Source organism: Enoplosus armatus, chromosome 9 (assembly GCF_043641665.1).
Source record: "Enoplosus armatus isolate fEnoArm2 chromosome 9, fEnoArm2.hap1, whole genome shotgun sequence".
Classification (NCBI taxonomy): domain Eukaryota; kingdom Metazoa; phylum Chordata; class Actinopteri; order Centrarchiformes; family Enoplosidae; genus Enoplosus; species Enoplosus armatus.
The window spans coordinates 23,105,722-23,127,697 of NC_092188.1; the positions used below are offsets into that span (position 1 = coordinate 23,105,722).

The 21,976-nt window shown below is 44.4% G+C and overlaps 2 protein-coding genes across 2 annotated transcripts; both read left to right on the plus strand.

The window, feature by feature from the left end:
• Positions 1-5,418: 5,418 nt before the first annotated feature.
• On the plus strand, positions 5,419-11,229 carry LOC139289646 (acidic amino acid decarboxylase GADL1-like). The gene is made up of 15 exons (XM_070911245.1): positions 5,419-5,437; positions 6,282-6,475; positions 6,590-6,716; positions 6,930-7,020; positions 7,117-7,226; positions 7,342-7,457; positions 7,959-8,038; positions 8,161-8,215; positions 8,348-8,464; positions 8,568-8,632; positions 8,794-8,875; positions 10,117-10,316; positions 10,637-10,688; positions 10,848-10,937; positions 11,026-11,229. Exons 1-15 carry the CDS (start codon positions 5,419-5,421, stop codon positions 11,197-11,199), a joined length of 1,572 nt encoding a protein of 523 aa, XP_070767346.1. The 3' UTR covers positions 11,200-11,229.
• A 3,624-nt stretch (positions 11,230-14,853) lies between these two features.
• LOC139289681 (voltage-gated potassium channel regulatory subunit KCNG2-like) lies at positions 14,854-17,470 on the plus strand. Its single transcript, XM_070911291.1, has 2 exons — positions 14,854-15,585; positions 16,610-17,470. Exons 1-2 carry the CDS (start codon positions 14,854-14,856, stop codon positions 17,468-17,470), a joined length of 1,593 nt encoding a protein of 530 aa, XP_070767392.1.
• Positions 17,471-21,976: the final 4,506 nt, after the last annotated feature.

Here is a 21,976-nt window from a genome sequence, read left to right on the forward strand (position 1 = left end):
AGCGAGCTATCTTTTATCACTCAGGAAAGAAAAGCCCCCCCCCCCTTCTCCCTTTTCGCTGCCACGCTCCACTTCCGAAACCACTTGCACCACCTTCCCTACGCGCCCGGCACCCCCCAAAACACCGACTGTAATTCCAAACTTTCTAACCTTACTTCCCACCAACCGCAAGACCAGCTAAATAGTCCCAGGGAGTCACATAGCAGCACGGCTTTGCAGCGTACTGGAAGTGACACATGCGGCTCGAGCAGTTCCTCCTTCCTTCCTTGGAGCTGGATGAAGGGGCGGGAGCTGCCCGTGGAGCAGGAAGAGCTGTCAACCTCTCACAGCGAGACAGGTACGGCCAAGAGGGACACAGCTCAGAGAGAGCCCCAATCCCACGCTAGAGCTCGCTTGACAGACAGCCAAAGCGACCAATGACAGCAGAGCGGCCCGACCGCTGAAGATGCTCTGGCGCAAGAGAGAAGTGAAAGACGGCGGGTGACAGACAGCGGGAAGAGCGTATGGCATGCGAACAGCGCAGGGGCGCTGAAGTCACATGAGCCAATGAAATAAATGAATTTCACAGAAACCATTGAATATATTGACAAAGCAAGAGCCAGTATGACAGGAGCCCTGATTACAGCCAGTACTTCACACCGGAAGTAATTCCTAATGGCGCTAGATATCCACATTAAGACATTTGTTCAAACTTCCAACAGGTTCGCGTTGCTGTGAACAACCATATTGAGTACCACGTTTTCACAAGCCACCATTTATATAGGGTTCATACATTGCAAGCTGTCCTTTTATTAATGGTTTAATGAACCATTTAACATGCTTAATTGAAGAATGATAAGCCACTAAAGGGGCACCCCAGCGATTTTGTGTTGCATAAAAAAGAATGGTCAAGATTGAAGCAACAGAGGCCGAGATAGTCTGTCATAATGGCTTATTATTGGTGTATTAGCATTACTTAACAATTTATTAACCATTAATAAAGCCATTAGTTACAACATATATACGTTATATATGTTTCTTTGTTGCTCAATATTGAAATTTTCTATTCTATTTTATTCTGTTCTATCACTGTGCATATACTGAAACAAGCAGTGAGTCCTGGTGGAGCAACAGATCCACAACACTGTATTTCCCTACAAGGAAACATCGTCACTGGCCCGTAAAACAAAGCGAGGTTCTCTTAAAACCCACCCTCACAAAAAGAAACAAGGAGAGGGATAGTCCTGAGATGAGAGAGCTGAGCTGCTTGGGGAGGAGCTCCGCAGCTTGATAATTCATCAAGTACCTGCTGAAGCAAAGAGGAGGCTTTCTGAAGAAACAGAAATCTTTGGAGACTATAATGAGGTTCACCTCCATGCTGAACAGAGTCGGCCCTCTTGAGAAGGACCAGCTAAGAGTGAACAAAGACTGAGAGTAACTTGACTGCAATGTGCACATCTAGCCATTGTTCCAAGATTTTACTGGGAATTAAGGATCTAAACATTTGTGTGTGTGTGTGTGTATCATATCTTTATGATCTATTTCTATGTCTGAATCATTCTGCTAAGTTTCATGATGGACTCATGAATGGACATAGCTGCCTGTGACATGGTTGATCGTGCTATTCTAATTGAAACACTTGTGGCCTTGCCGTTCACTGTTTTCCTTTCCACTAAATCCTTCAAAACCTATTTTACTATGAGAGACCCGGCCTCACATGAACACAACATTTTCTAAAATGTCACATCAGTTTCGATTCATTCAGATGAGAGATTTTCTGTTTTTCTTGCCTGCACTCTTTCTCAGCGGTTTGAAGTAGGTGGGACTCACGTCACACATTTCTCTGCACCAATCAGGATTTTGCAACATTCTGATGACAGTTGTTGGGTTGTCAATCTTATCTGATCAAAACAAACTCGCAAAGTCCTGATAAAGCAGACTGGCTGAGTGTGAAACTCTTGGCAAAACATAGCTAAGGCAGTGTTTTTCTTCAGGACGTGTTCAGGGTCTTCATAGCTATCAGTTTCATCTGTAGATTTAAATCTACAAAAAAAATGTATCAGGAGTTCCACAAGGGTCAATTCTTGGACCACTGCTTTTTAAATGATACAAATTCCTGCTTGACAACAGTGAAGGTCTGTATTGACGATTTTCTTTTACAGGTAAATTAAAATAAGACTACTACTTTTGGGAGGTTTTCAAAAACCAGTGCCAGGAAATGGGTTTCCGCTTTGAGTCACAGTCTCTGAAATACACTGGGCAAGCCAGGAACCTCTGAGTTGCTTCCTGATCTTAACTCACGTCAGTAACATACGTAAAAGGGCAGCCTTTTACAGTATCACTTGGTGCATGTCTGTGCCTGTATCTTTGGAGTGCATGTGGGTTCTTTACTGTCTTTGGATTGGTGGGTGGTTGGTTGCACATGCATTTTAATGTGTGCACGTTGAGTTTAGTCGTAACGAAATGTGTTTATACGCAATTGTCTTGCCTCCATATGTAAAAACAGGTGATGTGTGCACACGAGCGAGGACTAGAAAGAGGACATTCCTTGCATAAATGCATAAATAAAGAACATAAAACTCTACAGATGATATGCAAGGTAGCATCGTTAAAGTTCTTCATATACCTTTGCAGAAGTCAACAAAACTAATCAGATTGAGCAATGATCTAGTGGTTAAATAATCTAACTGCAAATGTCCTAGCTTCGTATCCTTCATCAGCTCAGCAAAAAGCAAGATAAAAGTCACTTTGTATAATGTGGTATGTGAGAAACTAACACCAAAGACAGATTGGTTTCCTTTTTCACATCAGGCGGTCGACAAATCTTCTTGTTTTAGAAACGTTTTTTTATTAATATGCAGGCCTGAGTCTCACCCTTTTAATAGCTCTGTCCTCTATCTATTATCACCAAACCTACTGAAACTAGCCTGTGTCTGTTCGTTTATGAAAATGTGTTTATATATCCACTGTGGATTTCATGCAAATTCTGCATTCCTCCTCTGCAGACTCTGCACTTAAATGTCTTAATGACCTATTGATGTAAAAAAAAAAAAAGATATATATTCATTCATATATCAGTCCCTCATCGCTTGCTGACCCACTTCTGGTAGCGCCCATATGAAAAAAGTGATAACATGCTTAAATAAGCATGCCACGAATCACCACTGCACTAATTCTACTTTTACATGTTTTAACAGTGGCAGCTATCAGAGTAATTAATGAAGCGGTGGAGAGAGACCTTCGCGGCTAATGAGACAAATTCATTCATTTGTCACATCTCTGCAGCGTAAACTCAGAAGCTGCAGAATCAGCAGCCGCCCCACTATCGAAACACAGGAAGCAGTTTGTGGTGAGCTGCGTTCCTGCTGCTCAGCACAGCGGTAAACCATAAATGTGTGCGCTTAAGTGAAGGTGTGACAAAAGCTTTCATAGTTTCAGTTCCATGAGATCACTTATCCTGTAGAGATGCAGCAGTTTGGGCTCGGATTTTAGCACCTGTTCAGCTTCACTGATTTGGATTTAATGTGCAAACTTTTATTTTGTTGTATATTCGATCATGTGTAAGTACTGGCAAATCTCTCACTGTGAAAATGAAATTGTGATAATTACATCAACAGATTATAGGGATTTCTCAATAACCTGCATGTTATCTTTTATCTCATCATCAAAACAACACTCCTTTCATTATACATCTAAGAGAGTGAGCCATTTGTATTTGAAATGTGTCCGTGTATGGGGTTCACCTTATAAAGTCTTGGTCGTGATCCAGCTAACTAACTGTCAATAAGCCTGAATCTTTACAGGTTAGGACTTGTTGCTCTGACAGCAGTTCCAGATGAATTTTAAACCAGCGCATCGAGGAACCCAAAAAAATCCAGAAACCCATCAAATCGTCATATTGTCAAATCGTCAACATTCTGATCTGGATAACTCGGTTATCCTCGAATACGAAGGATGGGACCCTGATCTCTCCTTGAGCTGGATTTGTACACGCAGCATGCCTGCGCTTTATTGTTCTTGTCAGTGAACATTTATTGTCCCACCCACACACAGCAGCTGGACAAAATGCAAATGTGCTCTGTGCGATAAATAGACACTGAAAAGAGAGAATTCATGGATGGGCAGCTTTGCTCAAATCCCCTGGTTTTAAGAGAATCGTTTTGTGTCTGCGTTGGGGCAATACAATTTAGCAGATAATGCACGGACAATTATATCAAGGCATGTGGAACCATATGGGTTTAATGAACCTGCTGATCTGAACCTGATCATACACTCTACATTAACCCTTGTGCCTTTGTCTCCGTAGGGCAAAGTCAGCTGCCCTGGCTATATTACTTAATTACTGGAGCATCTGTGTGCTTAAAGAAAGTGAACAGACACTAGCTGGAAATGATTGTGCAATTTTTGCCACAACCACACTCAATATGTAGAAATGGGTTTTATTGGCCTGTGGTTGCTAAGGAGCACATGGGATAGCATGTCAACATTTTCCTGTTGTTATGTTGAATATATTGAACCTTTGCACTGTTATATTTGACTAATGACAATGCAGTAAACTTTAAGAGAAATCACTTTTTGATTGATGAATTTGACCTCAGTCTGAAATGTCCGGCCTTTATGGCTCCTGCAAATGATTTGTTAAAGACAATACACATAGGATTTTTCCACATACAAGTACTTCGCTCCACAATCTGTACTAATAACTCATTCCTTTCAATTTTCTTTCGACTGGTTACATCTTGTTCATCACTCCAGCAGGTAGATGAGTCACTTAGATGAGTAACGTTTGGGTATTGCATACACCACATTACAAAACAATAGGCACTTGACTCCAGTGAAAATACACACACACACACACACACACACACACACACACACACACACACACACACACACACACACACACACACACACACACCTTACCCACAGTTGTTAAAATTCAATAGAATTAAGGTACCAAAGAAATACTGTATGACTGAATGCCCAATTGGCACAGAACAAAAGATAATATATATTCTTATATATCTCTGTATATACACACACACACACACACACACACACACATATATATATCCCACTTGAAGATGTAGCAGCAGACAGAGCCCTCCACTCTATACCGTTCTCAATGCCGTTCTCAATGACGCGATGGCCGCACTTGCACAGAATTGCCTTTTAAACAGCTTAATGAAAACAGAAAATAAACAGAAATCGTTTCGAAACAAATCAGCCATAAAACGGCTGGAATCCTTCTCAATGAGTACAGAGCGTTCAAAAGGAAAGTTACTGGGAGTTGGCCAATCAATGGCGCAATGCTGTGCTGAAAGCCATCAAGTCATCAGGACAGGACCTGAGGTGTATAAATACAGACTTCCTTCTGTTCCTGCATAATAAACTGCACGGGCAATACAGCAGCACCAACGCAAAGGAAGGGCACCGACCATGGAGAGACACTTGAAGGGTAAGCCTCCACAGGAAAACCTTTTTCACTGGACAGGTAATTGTGTGTGTTTTACCTCACACAATTAAGATGATAAAATGATTTAATCACTCTGGATTTAGAAACGTTATTTCTGCCTTTAACAATCAAATGATAGATATATATCATAGATAACATCATTCAGTGAAAATTAAATGACTTTCAGATGAAACACCGAAAACACCTTTTCGTTTTGTTTCGGGCTATATCGTTCTGGCATGCTTGTTTATACAGTTGTATCCACGCTACTGTTGATGATGCATACATCAAATACCATACAAATGTCATAGCAATCCTGTATGTCCATATGGGCTATTTAGTGAATGGTTAACCCAAAACCTTTGTTGGTTCAGACTATCGGGCACATATAATGAAGTATAATGTCATTCATTTAGTCATATTTATTTTATAGGCAACAGACATGGCTGCTTCCACCTATTAAGCCCTAGGCACATTATATCCAATCAGATTGCAAAACAGCTCTTTCCAATGGAATGTACCCATTGGAGGTACTTTATAACCATGTAGGTTCTAGAGTAAAATATTTAAAGTCAATTCAATGTCTTACAGGAAAGAGGAACTGAGCATTTTAGTATGAAAAAGTGGAAAACACCAGGAGAATGATTCATTAGTGGGTCATTAGGTAACCATTAAACTGGCGTAACAAGTATTCTTGTATTCTTATGTCCTTAAGAAACAAACCACTCTACCAGCATGGGGGACAATGTTGCAATTTATCTTTAGCTCACAAAGAAGGCTGGATCATGTTTTTAGTATCTTCCAAGACAGATCAGATCTCAAATCATTTTGATCTTCCTGTCCTTAGAAGAGAATCCCAGCGAAAGTCAGAGCCCCAAAGCAGACCCTGAACATCCCGCGAAATGTTCCCCGGTTGTCATAGACGGCGTCCCCCTAAACGGCTCCACTCTGAACGTACTTGCAGCAGAGAACTTCATTCACCGATCCATGTCCATCATCATGGAAGACGCAGTGAAAAAGGCCACAGATGTCAGAGAAAAGGTAAAGGTGTCGATTTTTAGACCCACGTAAACAAAATGAAATGTAAAAAGTCTGCAGTTCACTACTGCTGCTGCAGTTGACCTTGACAGTGAGATGTTTGTCCATGCCGACCAGGTCTGTGAGTGGCGCTCCCCTGAGCAGCTGAAGGACTTGTTGGACCTTGAGCTGAGAGACGGAGGAGAGTCCGAGGCCCAGATCTTGCAGCGCTGCAGAGATGCCATCAGATACAGTGTCAAGACCAGTAAGCCCTCTAGCTTTAATGAATTAAGATCAGACTTCAGTTCAGGGAGTCGAACTCAAGAAATGTTTATGTTTATGTTTTAATGCTTATGGCACCTACTTGCAGAAAGAGATCCGATAACCATCTGCAGCCATCTTTTGTAAACTAGTTAAGGTAGAACAATGCAAACATCAAACTGACATGATTGTTACCTGTTCTGAATGATCCCTGTAGCCCATCCTCGTTTCTTCAACCAGCTGTATGCGGGGATGGAGCCCTATTCCATGGTGGCGAGCTTCATCGTGGAGGCCCTCAAACCCAGTCTGTGAGTCACACAGTTGTCACGCCATTCTTGTGAATGTGTCAAATCAAAGTTTTAAATCAAATGGAACAATGTTGCGACTCACACGGTTTTCCTCAGGTACACATATGAGGTGGCGCCAGTCTTTACGCTGATGGAAGATGCTGTGCTGAGGAAGATGATGGAGATGGTCGGCTGGGACGAGGGAGGAGACGGAATCTTCAATGCAGGTACAATGACCGACAGCTGCTGACGTTTGCGCCTCTGTCGCTTCGACAGCCTCTGTCTCATTGTCCGCGAATCATTCCATCCAAACCTAGAGTCTGACATATGCTTTCCTTCCAGGCGGCTCAATGTCCAACATGTACGCCGTGAACTTGGCCAGGTACAGTCGCTGCCCGGACATTAAAGAGGCCGGCCTCTCTGCTGCTCCACGACTGGTCATCTTCACATCACAGGAGGTGGGCTTTACGGAAGCGTATCGAACCTAAGAGAACACACATTGTAATAACCGTAGAACTGAGTTGAGATATATATAAAAGAGTCTTTCCTTTGCTGCTGTCGCCAAGTGCTTGCTCATGGTGGGAACTGTTGGGTCTCTCTCAACAACATCCAGACCTGCTCTATATGAAACTGCCCTGAGGAACTTACTCTCTCTCAAATGAAGCCGTAAGCTCTCCTCCGTCTTCACCCCTTCTCTTCATGAGAGAGAAAAAAACGGTTTAGCAGCTCACCTTCCACAGAAGTGAGTCTTGAGACGAACGACTCACTCGGTCCTCTCATGAGGGACGCTTAACTCAACACTCTGTCAGACCTTTGCGGTTTAAGCGGTGATTCACACGGCAAAATAGAAATGAGTTCTATTATGTGTGATTATGCTCACCTTGGTGGTTGCGCTTGAAAAAATAATACCTACTCGGGCATATGTTTGTGCTGACGGACTCTTGTTTCATCTCCCTCAGTGTCATTACTCCATTTCCAAAGCAGCGGCTTTCCTGGGCATCGGCACTAAGAACGTGTACGTGATTCCGTCTGATCAGAGGTAAACTGCTTCTCTCACACACAAACACACACACACACACACACACACACACACACACTTAACAATGCAACCTGATATCCAGGCTTCTCTCTGAATTATGAATGACTTTGTGTGTTCGTCAGAGGGAAGATGGTTCCCTCGGCTCTGGAGGAGCAAATAAAGGCCGCTAAAAGTGAGGTGAGGAAGCCATCTCACCTGTTTTCAGGCCTTAGAACAGAGACGCTGTTACGTATCGCACAAAACACTGCGACGTCACTAATTAAGAAAAACTCCTTGCGTGTGTGTGTGTGTGTGTGTGTGTGTGTTCAGGGCGCAGTGCCCTTCATGGTCAACGCCACAGCAGGGACCACGGTGCTCGGAGCTTTTGATCCCATCGAGGAAATCGCAGATATATGTGATGAGTACAACCTGTGGCTGCACGTGGATGTGAGTTCATTCGTTCATTCATTCATTCATTCATTCATTCATCTGCAGTAATCTTAGTCCTACTATCAGCATGAATGTGTCTTTTCTCTTCCGCGTTCCTCAGGCCTGTTGGGGAGGAGCAGCTCTGATGTCTAAGAAGCATCAACACTTGTTAAAGGGCATCCACAGGTGAACACTTTGGTCAAATCAGAGCATGTATGTGGCATGTAAAGCGCCACCATCTGCGCGCATAGTGAAGTGGAATGACGGCTAGTGCTCAGATGGTCTTCAGTGGTAACATGCTGACTGTGAATTCTCTCCCTCTGCTGTGTTGCTTTGTGTCTGATAAGAGCCAACTCCGTGGCCTGGAACCCCCACAAGATGCTGATGGCATGTCTGCAGTGCTCTGCTTTCCTGATCAGGGACAGAACGGTAAGACAAGCTCACAACACCTACAACTTTGTGATTCTTAACTTGTTTTGGTGTGGGGGGGGGGGTGCTATAGCTTTGCAGAATTAACCCTTTCAGGGCCAATTTGATTCACTATTAGGAAGCAATTAAATATATAACAATAGAAAAGCCGTTCAATTTTCAATTTTCTCTTCGCTTGCTTAACCAAGGGAGAAAGAGAGTTGGAGAACCGCTGGGGTCAATGTTGTTGAATGGAAACATAATGCGACCCTATCTTAAAGGTGGAGGGAAAGCCACTCCCACCTCACCCCACCTCACCTCAGCTACTGGGCACTGTTTACTAGAGTGTAGCCATCCCTGTAGTCTCACATTACCGGGCCGAAGCAGAGCTGACGGAGCAGTTTGGTCTGTCAGAGAGCTGGAGAGAGAGAGAGAGAGAGAGAGAGAGAGAGAGAGAGAGAGATTTGTCAGAGGCAGCTCGCATCAAGTCTGAGGGACAGCAGGCAGACGTGCAGACATGTTCTGTACTATACAAAGTGCAAGAAGTCCTGTCACGTTAGCAGCCACCCTTTAAAGGAATAGTTTGACATTTTGGAAATATGGCATACTTTGCTTTCTTGCCAAAGGTTGGATGAGAAGATTGATACCACTCATGTCTGTGTGCTAAACATGAAGCTACAGCCAGGAGATTGTTAGCTCAGCTTAGCATAAAGATGGAGGGGTGGGGGGTGGGGGTGGGGGACAGCTAGTCTGACTCTGTTCAAAAGTAACAAAATGTTACCAGTGCAGCAGCTAAGGCTTACTGATTAACATGTTATTGTCTTGTTTGAGACAGAGCCATGCTACCTGTTTCCCCCCTGCTTTCAGTCTTTGTGCTATGTTAAGCTAAGCTAAGCTAACATCTCCTGGTTGCAGTTTTATACATATGTATATATATAACGGACAGACATATGTATGTAGCTATGTATGAAGTGTATGTATCTATATGTATCTTCTCATCTAACTTTTGGAAATAAAGTGTTTTCCCAAAATGTTGAACTGTGACTTTAAGGGGGACAAAAATGTACAGAAACGGTGACACGGATGCATTCAAATGCAGAAGTGATGGACTTGCAAACACAGGAAACGTTTCCATATTGACATTTTAACAAGTTATAGATTATATAGTGCCCTCCATAGCGTTAAAGCAATATACAAAAATGTTATCCCCTGTGAAATATATATTCGCTGTGTAAAGCATCCTCGTCATTGTGCTTCCTCAGAGTCTCCTCCGGCGCTGCCACTCTGCCCAGGCCTCCTACCTCTTCCAGCAGGATAAGTTCTATGATGTCAGCTACGACACAGGGGACAAGTCCGTCCAGTGCAGCAGGAAGCCCGACGCCTTCAAGTTCTGGCTCATGTGGAAGGCTTTGGGAACCGGAGAGCTGGAGAAGAGGGTGGACAGAGCCCTCGCCATGGCCAGGTTAGTCTGAGGAAACAGGCACATTGCAGGGCTATAGCCAGCACTCGGTGACGACACTGTATATTAAATGTATTATCAGTATGCATGCAGACTGATGCACAGGTCATTGTGACATCAAAGTACCTCCTGGGGTAGGTTTAGAGGAGTCGGCTGAACATTGCACTCTAGTGGTCGTTTTGTGAATAACCCCAGTACAGAAAATGTTCATGATCCTAGAATGAGTTTCTAAGATTCAGTGCTAATACTTGCCAAAGCTGACTAGCCTAACCCTAACCCCAATTAGTGTGTTATTCTGAAGCTAAATGTGCTTTTTTTTGCAGGTATCTTGCACAAGAGATCAAGAAAAGAGAAGGGTTTCGTCTGTTGATGGAAGTAAGTTTATCACTAAAACCAATACATTTCACAGCCGGCTGTTTTGCTAATTCCACTGTTATATTACATTTATGTTACAAGTTTTTAATGTATTTATATAATCAGTTATACCTGGAGTATGTTCCCTGTTTTGAACTCTGCTTTTTTCTCCATGTAAAGCCTGAATATGCGAATGTTTGCTTCTGGTACATTCCACCAAGTCTGAGGAGCCTCCCGGACGGCCCTGAGCTCTGGCAAAAACTCCACGCTGTAAGTAATGAATCACTGAAGGTGTATGTCTTCACATTTTGTCGTCAGTGCTGTCAGTCGTGACGGTGCGACGTCCCTCCTCCTTCAGGTGGCCCCGGTGGTGAAGGAGCGCATGATGAAGAAGGGCAGCATGATGGTGGGCTACCAGGTGCACGGAGACAAGGCCAACTTTTTCAGGATGATCATCATCAGCCCTCAGGCCAGCCGACAGGACATGGACTTTGTCCTGGATGAGATACACAATCTGGGAAAAGACCTGTGATGAGTCGTCAGTGCCTCTCTCCCCGACTTTACCCATCTGTCATGGATGGACTTGTGGACAATCGGGTCATTCTTACTACCACCACTGTACATTTCTCCCCCCCCCCTCCATGTTGCACGCACTGCTTTAAAATGCTACTGTGTGCTACCTGATCACCTGGTCTTTTTTTAATTTTAATTTTTTTTTATTATCATTGTTCTCTGTGAAGTGTGTCCTGGGTTTTGTTTTTGCAGATAGGTGCAGTTCCGCGGTGAATAACCCTTTTCATAAGGCTCTTGAATGAAGCAAAACATCTACTGACGCTGGTCTCAGTCAAGTGCCCGTATATTGTATTCAAACTCCAAACAGAAACATCAGTATGTAACTGAAGCATTCTGCGACTATTTATTCTGGCTGTCCGGAGTGATGTAGCTCACACAATCCATCTGAGTAACACAAAAAGGTTGATTATTGAGTTGCAGCAGGTCAGCAGAGACCTTCTACACACACTTGGACAGAAATCACACGTGGATCAACACTTGGGCACTGACTAGGTAGTGGATCGATAAGCTTTGTGCCCCCGTAAGCACATAATGAGTGAGGCAGCAGGGTGGACAGGTGGCTAAAGAGGCTACAAAAATAAACATCCACCTCAGTTATAGACATAATGAGCTTATATTTGATTGTATTTGACATTAGAAGTCTTCAGAGAGATGTATGGACCAGGCTAACCCGAATAACAAATAATGAGACACATCCCAGGTCTTTCTAAACATATGCAGCAGTTGAAAAACAGTAAAACCCACATTAAAGGGGACCATCCCACCCTAAAGACATGGCAGCCGGGCAGACATGCACTGTACATTCTGGATTTGGATCAACCAGTCCATGAGCCAAAGGTTAGAATGTATTTTACTTACGTTTAACATTCAACATTTGAGGTGTTTGAGCTGTTTAAATAAATGAATAATATATATATATATATATATATATTTAAAGCTGCATGGATTTTAGTGTCTTTCAGCTCATTGTTTTGGTTGTACGACCTGTGACCTACCGCGCCACTGTTGCTGGTGCACTGAGTACTCCCTCCACCCCTGTTTTTTAGTATATTCCAGATATTCAGTAGTGCAAATTACACCGCTCCTCAGTTTGCACAAGACATTCTGATAGTAGGTGCCATCTTAATGGCATGTTGTGGTCCTACCCCTCTCTGGTTCACCAGCACTATTTGAGTTCTGTAAATAACATTCTTGGGTCACTACTATCACACCGTTTGGGGGTCTTCCACATACACTTCCAAAATGTCTGTCTATATCCTGCTCTTACCTGTCTATATCCTGTTCCAGGATAACCAGAATGTTTTATTTTATTCTATTTTATATATATTCTATTTTATTCCTATATCTTAACTTCCTATGGCATAGGTGGATTTTATTTTTTATAGTATTGTCTGAGCCTGAGAATAAAGAATTTCATTGCATTGACAAGCCTGTAAGTGTTGTGCATATGACAAATAACTTGAACTCAAAGAATTTGAGCTGCCCTCAAAGAGACCCCTTTCTAATGGGATTTCAATGTAATGCGGGGCAAAATCCACAGTCCTCTTTCTTTGAAAAGATGCCAGACTTCAGCTGATGCTTAGATGAGGTTTCAGCAGTCTGAGTTAGACAAATCAAGTGAGTATGAGGTAACAGGACCAGGCAATGTCATACTGAAAAGACTGTAACTTTGGAAGAGCGGCATTTGATATGTGTAACTCTGCTGAAGCCTCGTGTGATGGAGTTAAAAGTTAAAGTGACCAACAGGGCTTTTAATGTACATCTGTGAGGATTACTTTAAGACATACTTGAGATCAATTTTAGTTTCTGAAAAAGCCAAAAAAAAAAAAAAAAAGGTTTTGGGAGAGCAAAATGTTCGGGACAGCTCTGAGCTCCACTGGTTACATAATTAATAGTAGTTTTACGTTGTTACATAAGTGTAATGAGTGTGCAGTAGGACAAGGGCGCGTACAACCCCCCCCACCCCACCCCACCCCGCCTCTTTATTAGTGCTCAGGTGCTTTTTGGGAACCTGGTCCACAGGACTCTAATGGTTTCCAGCATGCATAGGTTTGAACACTTTATCCAATCTTCTCTCAAAGGTCCCATCAGTCAATCTACTGTAGTTGGAGTGAAAATGGTTAAATAGAGATAGTCTCAATAATGTTGAAAATATATGTAATAATACCCAATTGATGTATACAATAGTCAGCAAATAATGGATTTTTATCACAAATATTTTCAAATCCTCAACTCACTTTGAACACAGTACATTCTCACTTTTTCCCTTTACAATTCCCAAATACACAATCTGTCTACCGTTACGCACTCTGTTACATCTGTGTGTTTTTCTTTGGCTCTTTATCCTCCTGATATTAATCTCATTAATCCCCCCCCCCACCCGTGGATGAGTCAGTCTTTGTCTGACATTGTCTGCCGGGCTTTCGATGCATTAAAGCTAAAAGCCTGGAGTGCGACAAAGTTAATGGATGGTTGTTTTAGACCACAACTGGACACAAAGCACCCTGATCATGTTCTGACTGGCCACAGGGTCATCCATTAGTCACCCAAACTCTGGAGTTAAGAGAGGAAGGCGGGAAAGGATGAACGGACGGATCATCTGGGAGAGTTTTGCTCATTCTGGCTCTGAGTTTCTCGTTCGCCTCACAGAATTTGCAGGTATGGCGATGATGTTGCCGCACGTCGCATTTTCTGTCCATACATTCTGAAAATGAATCAGAGACAACAGGAGGATTTGGAATCTTCTGAGCGTCATTTCGCATGGAGTTGTAAACCCTGACACCAGTTTGAGGTGAGTTTATGAGTGCAGCACGTTAGTCAACATTTTGTCATGACATTTGAAACTATTATCAAGTGACAGCGGTTTAGCAAAACAGAGCTGAGTTGTTAAATGAATTGCTAGTTTCAGTTGCCAGTGGTCAAGGAGTCTGGGAATCTTTACATGGTGAAAGTGTACTCGTACATGAGTGATGGCATATATATGATATGATTGTATATAATGACTGTTAGTGTCAACTTTTGAGGTAAAAATAATTTACTGAAACTTTAAGTAACCAACCGCTGAAACGATGACTGACAAAAATAATGTTAAAATACACTTAAGTAAAAACAACTTTAAAGCTGCTTTTTGATTCTTTTTTTGTTGCCACTTGAGGAACGTGGAACAAGCTGAGAACACAACATTTGACATATTGTAATCTTACGAAGCTGTTATGGCTAAAATAATCTCCGCAGATACGAGGATCAGGGTGTATGGTCACCTGATGAATGTGCGACCAACACTCACTCTCCTTTTAGCTCTGTTTTTGGTCTCCACCAACTACCGAGAGGAATATCTGGCTCCACTGTGTTCACCAGCTACACGTTAACTTTGTCGGTCTGCAGTTTGACGCTGATGCAAGTAGTTGCAGTGGGTTTGTCAGAGTGTATTTGTTGAGAATAGTTGCCTGCTGCTGCTGCTGTGTTGCTGGGATCGAAATTTGTTTGATACTCATCCAGAAGGTTGTATAAATTACCAATATATTCCATTATTTCAGGTTTTTCTTCAAACCTCCAAAAGGACACAATACTGTAACTACAGTGCAGTCCTTCTGTCAAATACCAAACTGCCACCATGGCCGTCATCGGTTCTGACTTTGACGACGAGTCCTTCAGTAGTGAAGGCGGTTACAACCACGTCTTCACAGACACAGAGAACGCCACAGTCAAGGGCTTGTACTTTCAGCGTGCTCAGCTGCTCCGTGGGTCAGAGGCATGGCGCCTGTACCTCGATCCCTCCCAGCAGGCCCTTGTCAACGTGGGGGGCATCCGGTACGCCTTTCCCTGGAGCACCCTGGAGGATGTCCCCCAGAGCCGCCTGAGTCGTCTGCGCTTCTGCACCACCCGGAGGGAGATTGCGGAGTTCTGTGATGACTATGACGAAATGCGACACGAATTCTTCTTCGACCGTGACCCGCTAGCCTTTCGGGCCATCCTCAACCTCCTGGCAAAAGGGAAGTTGCGTCTGCAGCAGGAGGTCTGCAATGTGGCCCTTCACAGTGAGCTGCTGTACTGGGGCATTAACATAGGACAGATGGAGCCCTGCTGCCGCCACCGCATGATGTGCTCTGTGGAGGAGGTGGCCGAGCACCAGCGCAAGGAAAACGAGTGGCGGCAGAGAAGGAGGGCGCTGAGGGCTCCCGTGGCAGAGGGCAGCCTGTTCCACATGCTGGGAGAGGCAGTGGAGAACCCTCATGTAGGATTAGCAGGGAAAGTGTTCGCCTTCCTGTCCGTCACCATGGTGGTGGTCACTGTGGTCAGCCTGTGCATCAGCACCATGTCAGACCAACAGCAGCAAGAACCCACGGTATGTATGAACCAAAGCAATGCTTTGTACTGTATTGTAGAGTCATGCCAAAATACAAAGCACCCAACCTGTTCGCAGTTGTTAAATGAAATTCTGAGCCCACAAGTGGTATCACTTGAGCCATTTGCACTTTACTAACATCTGTACAAACAATACGATGTCTTTTAAGGACATATTTATGATCACCGCTTAAGATAGGAGCTTGCACTGTAAAGGGAACCTAGAGGTGTCCAAACTACAGCCCCATGGGCCATGTGTGGCCTGACACCTTAAGTTACATGGTCCATGAGTTATCATAAAATTGGAATTAAATTTGGCCCGCTGACTATATTAACAGTTCCTATTGTGTCCATTGCTTTCATGCTCTCTCTATACCAAAGAGGCTTCGCCAGTCACACACAGTAGACATGGCGGCAGCACAAAGAAAGCAAAACGTGGACCGAGAATCCCTTGAGAAAATGACTACTTGACTACTAATTTGCCAAGAGTCATAGGCGTGATGAATATAACGTAAGAAGACGCTGTGAAACAGAACAAGTCCTTTAAGTCTCCCAAGGGTAAAGAGTGAGAAGAGAAGGTGACACAAATTGTCATCTCAGCGAAGCCAGTGTTTTCGTCCAACCCCGCTCGGGAAAATGCTACAAGGGCTAGCTATGAAGTGGTTAGACTCGTAGCATGGCACGGAAAACAGTTTGCAGATGGCGACGTCGTAAAGGAATGTCTCACTACTCACTTTATCCACGCCAGAAGGTTTTGGTGTCATGATTGCTTGTTCAGCGTGCCTACGTTAGCCTAGCTAAGGGCACAGGGCACGCTCAGGTGGATAACACATAGGAACCCCCCCCCCCCACCTGGAGGTTGACAACAAGTTGATTTCCATACCTTACTTAGGATGAACTAAAAGGGGAGTTAAGGAGCTGAAATATGCAGGGTAGTTTAGCAATATAAGAAACCTTTTTGCTGAAACCTCACTTCATTCATCAGCCTGTAAAACTTACTCAGTTGTCTTTTGTTGTCTCCACAGGGCTGCCGCATGTTTGTGGTGGAGTCTGTTTGTGTCGCTTGGTTCTCCTTCGAGTTTCTGGTGCGATTCTTCCACGCACAGAGCAAGCTGGAGTTTGCCCGTGGCCCTCTGACCCTCATTGATGCTGCCGCCATCTTGCCCTACTATGTGTCGCTGTTTCTGGAGCTCTGGGACGAGTCTGCGCAGGATGCTGCGGCCGGGGCAGGAAAGAGCACCCTGGATAAACTGGGTCTAATCCTGCGTGTGATGAGGGCCCTGCGTATCCTGTACGTGATGAGGCTGGCCCGCCACTCTCTGGGTCTGCAGACCTTGGGGCTGACTATCCAGCGGAGCATGACAGACTTTGGCCTGCTGCTGCTCTTCGTGTGTGTTGCTGTGACTCTCTTCTCCCCGCTGGTACATCTCGCTGAGAGCGAGCTGGCTCCGAACACCGCCAGATCCCCCCACCTCAGCTTCAGCAGCATCCCGGCGTCATACTGGTGGTCCATCATCTCGGTGACCACGGTGGGGTACGGTGACATGGTGCCCCGCAGCATCCCCGGCCAACTGGTGGCACTGATCAGCATCTTATGCGGGATCCTCATTCTGTCTTTCCCTTCCACATCTATCTTCCACACGTTCCACCGCACCTACACCGACCTCCAGAAGGAGCACCAGAGGCTGTGGAAGGAGGAGAGGGGGGCCGAGCTCGCCACTGAGGCTGAGGAAAGCCTGAAAGAAAGACAGACTTGGCCTGATGACTGGCCGGAAACTGATCTTTTACCTGGCCTAGATGATCCTTATTACCTTTTCATGAAAGACATCACAGTGCTGGCTCGGAGCAAGAGCCATCGACCTCTTCTTTCTCCAGTGACTTGTTGAGTCCACAGAGAGACACTATGTACTGCAGCCAAAAGTATGTGGACACCCCTGCCCAACATGAGTGGCCAACCTCGGGAACGAGTGTGGAGGCGTTTACAGCAACATGACAGGGTGTGGATGTTAATGATTTAGCCCCTTTAAATCTTGTAATGTGGGCGATAAAGTAGATCATTTGATTGTCGGCATGTTACTTTAAGCGTTTTAGTTGAGCATGAAGAGGTTATGTTGTGGCCGAACGGTGCTGGACGTGGAGACTGGTGAGCAAACCAGGACAAAGAACAAGAGCATTTGTCTTTTAAGGGTACGAGTGTTTCAGCTGGTTGAGGATATTTCAGGGAACGTTCATAAGTTTACAGCAGTTGTTGCCATCAGTGGCGATATGGGACGGGAACCCTCAAACATCCGACACGAAACTTTGAAACGGACATGTGAATTTGCCTGAGCAGCGGCCCACGAGGAGGACATTTTTCATGGACATCCATGGACATCCCGTTTGTTTTTTTGATATTACAAAACAAATTGCAGCATAATATTCATGCGTAGTTTTAAGGAAAGGTGGTCTGTTGGTGTTTGGTACAAAGCTAAATTACACTTTAGCTCATGAAAAAAAACACCACTTATGTGAAGCAGGAGGAGACTTGTGTTATTTGGGTGAGATGGAGGACAACGTCCATTTTATGTTTTATTGTTCATTATGAGATGATTTAAGGGCCGTCAAGAGTTTTTCTGGTTGAATGATTGATAAAAACTGTCGTTGTGTTTCAGGGAGGGAGCCATTACTGTGGCAGATCTGTTCGGCTGAGTTTGAGAGACAAAATGATTTGTTTGCAATGTAATGCGATCTGTAAAAAGTTGTCTTCTTTTTTTTGGACAAATGTTTCACCTTTGCAACTGTATTTTTGATGTCTTTAATAGTAATAGCTTTAATAATGATGACTTTATTTATGTAGCACCTTTCAAAAACAAGCTACAACGTGCTTTACAATAAAAAGTACATTAAATCCAAAAGAAGATTTTAATTTAAATAATGAAAACAGCAATTACTATCCAAACATCACCACTTGCCTGTGTTTCAAACTGCTGCAGACTGAAGCTGGATATTGGATATTTATATTTGTTGTGTGTGTGTATGGGGGGGGGGGGGGGGTTACTTTTGAACAGTACTTACTGACTCACTTCTCATTGAAAAATCAATGCGCGCTGCAAAGAACATTAGTCAAGGTCTGACTGTGGGCAAGTGCTTTGTCCACTAGAGGGCGGACATGTTCTTTATCTCACGCAGCGCAGCAGTCATGAGGCACTAAGATGAGAGAACATCTGTTTCCCTGTGGACTGCAGTAAAATAATACTATGGCAGTATTTGTTTCTGTGATTACACCCTGAAGGGAGACATACAAATCCAACTCGGATGTGCCCACATTGTTTTTGTTCCACGCGCCACGTTTGCCGAAGTGAGGCTGTGATCCCACGTCCACTGTCTCTGCCAGGCAGGTGCATCACACCTGGAAATAACCCAGAAAGAGTGAGTGTGGGAGGCAGGCCCGGCCCAGAGAGTAGGCAGGGAGAGGCCTCGGGAATATATAACAAAACACGCCGGCACTACTGAGGCCCATAAAAGAACGGAAAAGAGGCCAGGAGTTAATTCTGGACACAAGATGTTTGCCCCTGAGGAGAAGTCAGTGATGCCAGGAATACACCAACAAAGACTGCCATGAGGAGGAGAACTGGGGCTTTTAAGATGGAAAGAACAAGAGAGAGCCAGAGAGAAGGAGGGGAATGGGAGAGGAAGGAGAGAGGGGAAGTGTATATGTGTGTGTGTGTGTGTGTGTGTGTGTGTGTGTGTGTGTGTGTGTGTGTGTGAGAGAGAGAGAGAACATGTGATGTGGTACGCTCTGTTCCCTGCTCCATATACCAGAGCCGCTTCGTGGGCCCAGCAGGCCTGTCATTACATTTCTCTGGTACAAACTCTGATCTGCAGAGGAATGTCTGCACCACACACACACACACACACACACACACACACACACACACACACACACACACACACACTGTCTCTGACTCACTACTTATTCCACTACAAAACAGACATTTCCACGCAAGGCAACACACTCTCAATAAAAGGGTCAGTCCGCTCAATTGACCCTCTACACTCAACTCAACTTGCAGGCCGGTGCCTTCATTCAGCCATTGACTCTGGACGTTTTAGGGTTTCCTCAGAGTTGAGGAGGACTTGCGGTACGGAAGTTGAAAATAACGGTCCCAGACTGGCTGTGTTGTTAGATGTGTGAAGCAGATTTATAGATCCAAGATTTAAGTCAGTTTTGCTTTGCCGACCTGCAAATGCACCGTTTCGGTTCGGCCCCTCCACCTCTTTTTTTTTTTTTGGCAACAGGAGACAGAGGTTTTTTTTTAAGGGAAACTGCTCACAACAAACCCGCCGCGTGCCGCCCGTCCAGCACCAAACAGCGGACAGGCAAGAAGTTTGCATCCAGCTGGAGCATTTAGCTGCCGGAGAGCCGGATGTGGTTCTTTCTCAGGAGATGGTGGAAACCAAAATCGAGCTAAAAGGAGAGAGACTGTTAGACTTGTTCAAAGCTTGTTTAGGGAAACTCACGTTGACTAACATGATTTTTACAATCTGAAGTCGAGATGTTCTACTTTGCATCGTGCAGCTTTAAATCGTATTTTAATGACACGTGGGGGAGGATGACATCGGGTGCACAGTATATAAATGCAATGCAGCGACGTTTCTTGGATTATTATTCTACACGTGGCGTTCCCGCGAAAACCCCACAATCTCGAAAATATTACTATTTCAGAGCTATGAGAACAGCCCAGCTTTCAGCTACATGACAATGCAGTAACTCCAAAGGGTCGGGAAAAGGGTACCATAAACCTGGGATGGAACAATGTGCGTGAGAGAGAATATAAATAAGGAGGGGGGAACTAAAACGAGCTGAGGAACGAGCAGGCTGGGACCAAAATAATGCAAGACAGACGAAGACAGAGGGTGGCATGGCAGGCGCAGTGGTTAGCACCGTTGCACGGGGGGGTAGAGCTGGGTAGAGCAGGTTGGGGGTTTGCCCACATGTCGAAGTGTCCTCGAGCAAGACGCTGAACCCTAAGTCGCTCCGGATGGAGGCCATCGGCGTGCGAATGTGTGTGTGTGTGTGTGAGAGACCAAGCTGTAAAGTGCTTTGGGAACCGTTGAGGTTGAAAAGCGATATATAAGTGAAGACCACTGGAGCCAGACTGGAGGTTCTTAGTGGCTGAAGAACAAGAGCAAGCCTTGTATTTGTTTGTGAATGTGATTCTAATGTTTTGAAAAGTTGATTTCATTTGTGGGAAATCTCCGGAGGCAATTGCTGTGTGAATGTGTGAAATTGCCAACAAGCCCAGCGCATAGAAGGGGGTCGCAGCCAAAACCGGTGGCAGCTTTATCAGTCGTTTTCAGCCCTGCGAATGGTAGAAGATCGAGATACAAGAAAGCAGCGGCTGCAAATAATTTGTTACTCTTAATTGTCAGTCATGACCAATGATTTATGGTCCAGACGTTTCAAAACATGCCTCACCTTTGCTTCATGTATGACCCAACTTTAAAGACCTCCAGAGCTCTCTTAAAGCTGCACCCGTCGATATTTTCACACGAACAAAAAAGTGACTAATGTGAAAGGGGTCGCGGAGAATTACCGCCTGACTCTGCAGTTTCCCTCGGCTCTGAAAGAGCTTTTTTTTTTAGCATCTTTCAGCTCGTTGTTTCGGTTTATTGCCAGCCGCGGGCAGGCAGCTGTTTTTAGCAAAGCAAGTAGCCGCCGAAGAGCCAGATATTTTTCCTCAGGAGTTGGCTGCTATGAAGGGAGCTAAAATGAGTGTGAACATTACATTTGCATGAGTAAGGTGAACTGAGGCGTGATTCCAAATGAATCCTAATGTCTGCTGGATGTTTGAATAGGCAACTGTTTGCTAACACATTAGCCATATCGACGTCATAAGGTCATAATATGTCAGTAAGGTCCTTTACAGCTTTTGTTCCGTGGGGATAAGAAAGTCAACCAAGTGCTGCTTTAAAAAAAAAAAAAAAAAAAAAAAAACGACAGTGGGAATTAAAGTGAAGGATTTTTACTTTCACCTTTCACCGGTGTCACTTTCAGCGGTTCGATAAACCATCAGGCCAAACCGTAACAGGTGCACTGCAGTTTTCAACATGGCCTCATTTTGCTCAGAAGCAAGCAGTTCTTACTGTAAGCCTTAGTTCCTACTACTAAAACGTCTTCTCCCGTGTTTTCAAAAAAATGAGATGACGCCTCAGTCAGTTTAGAGTCGCAAAGGCCTTGAAAAATGGAACGACACACGGGAGGAAGAAGGCAAGAAACCAAGGAACCACTTAGCTAGTTTGCTGAGGTGTGCTTTAGAAATGAGGCCGGGATCAGGCCTCCTTATGTGTAAGTCCACAGTATCTCACGTCTCTCTCCCAGGTTTGGTTGGGTTACAGAATGAGGAAGAGCC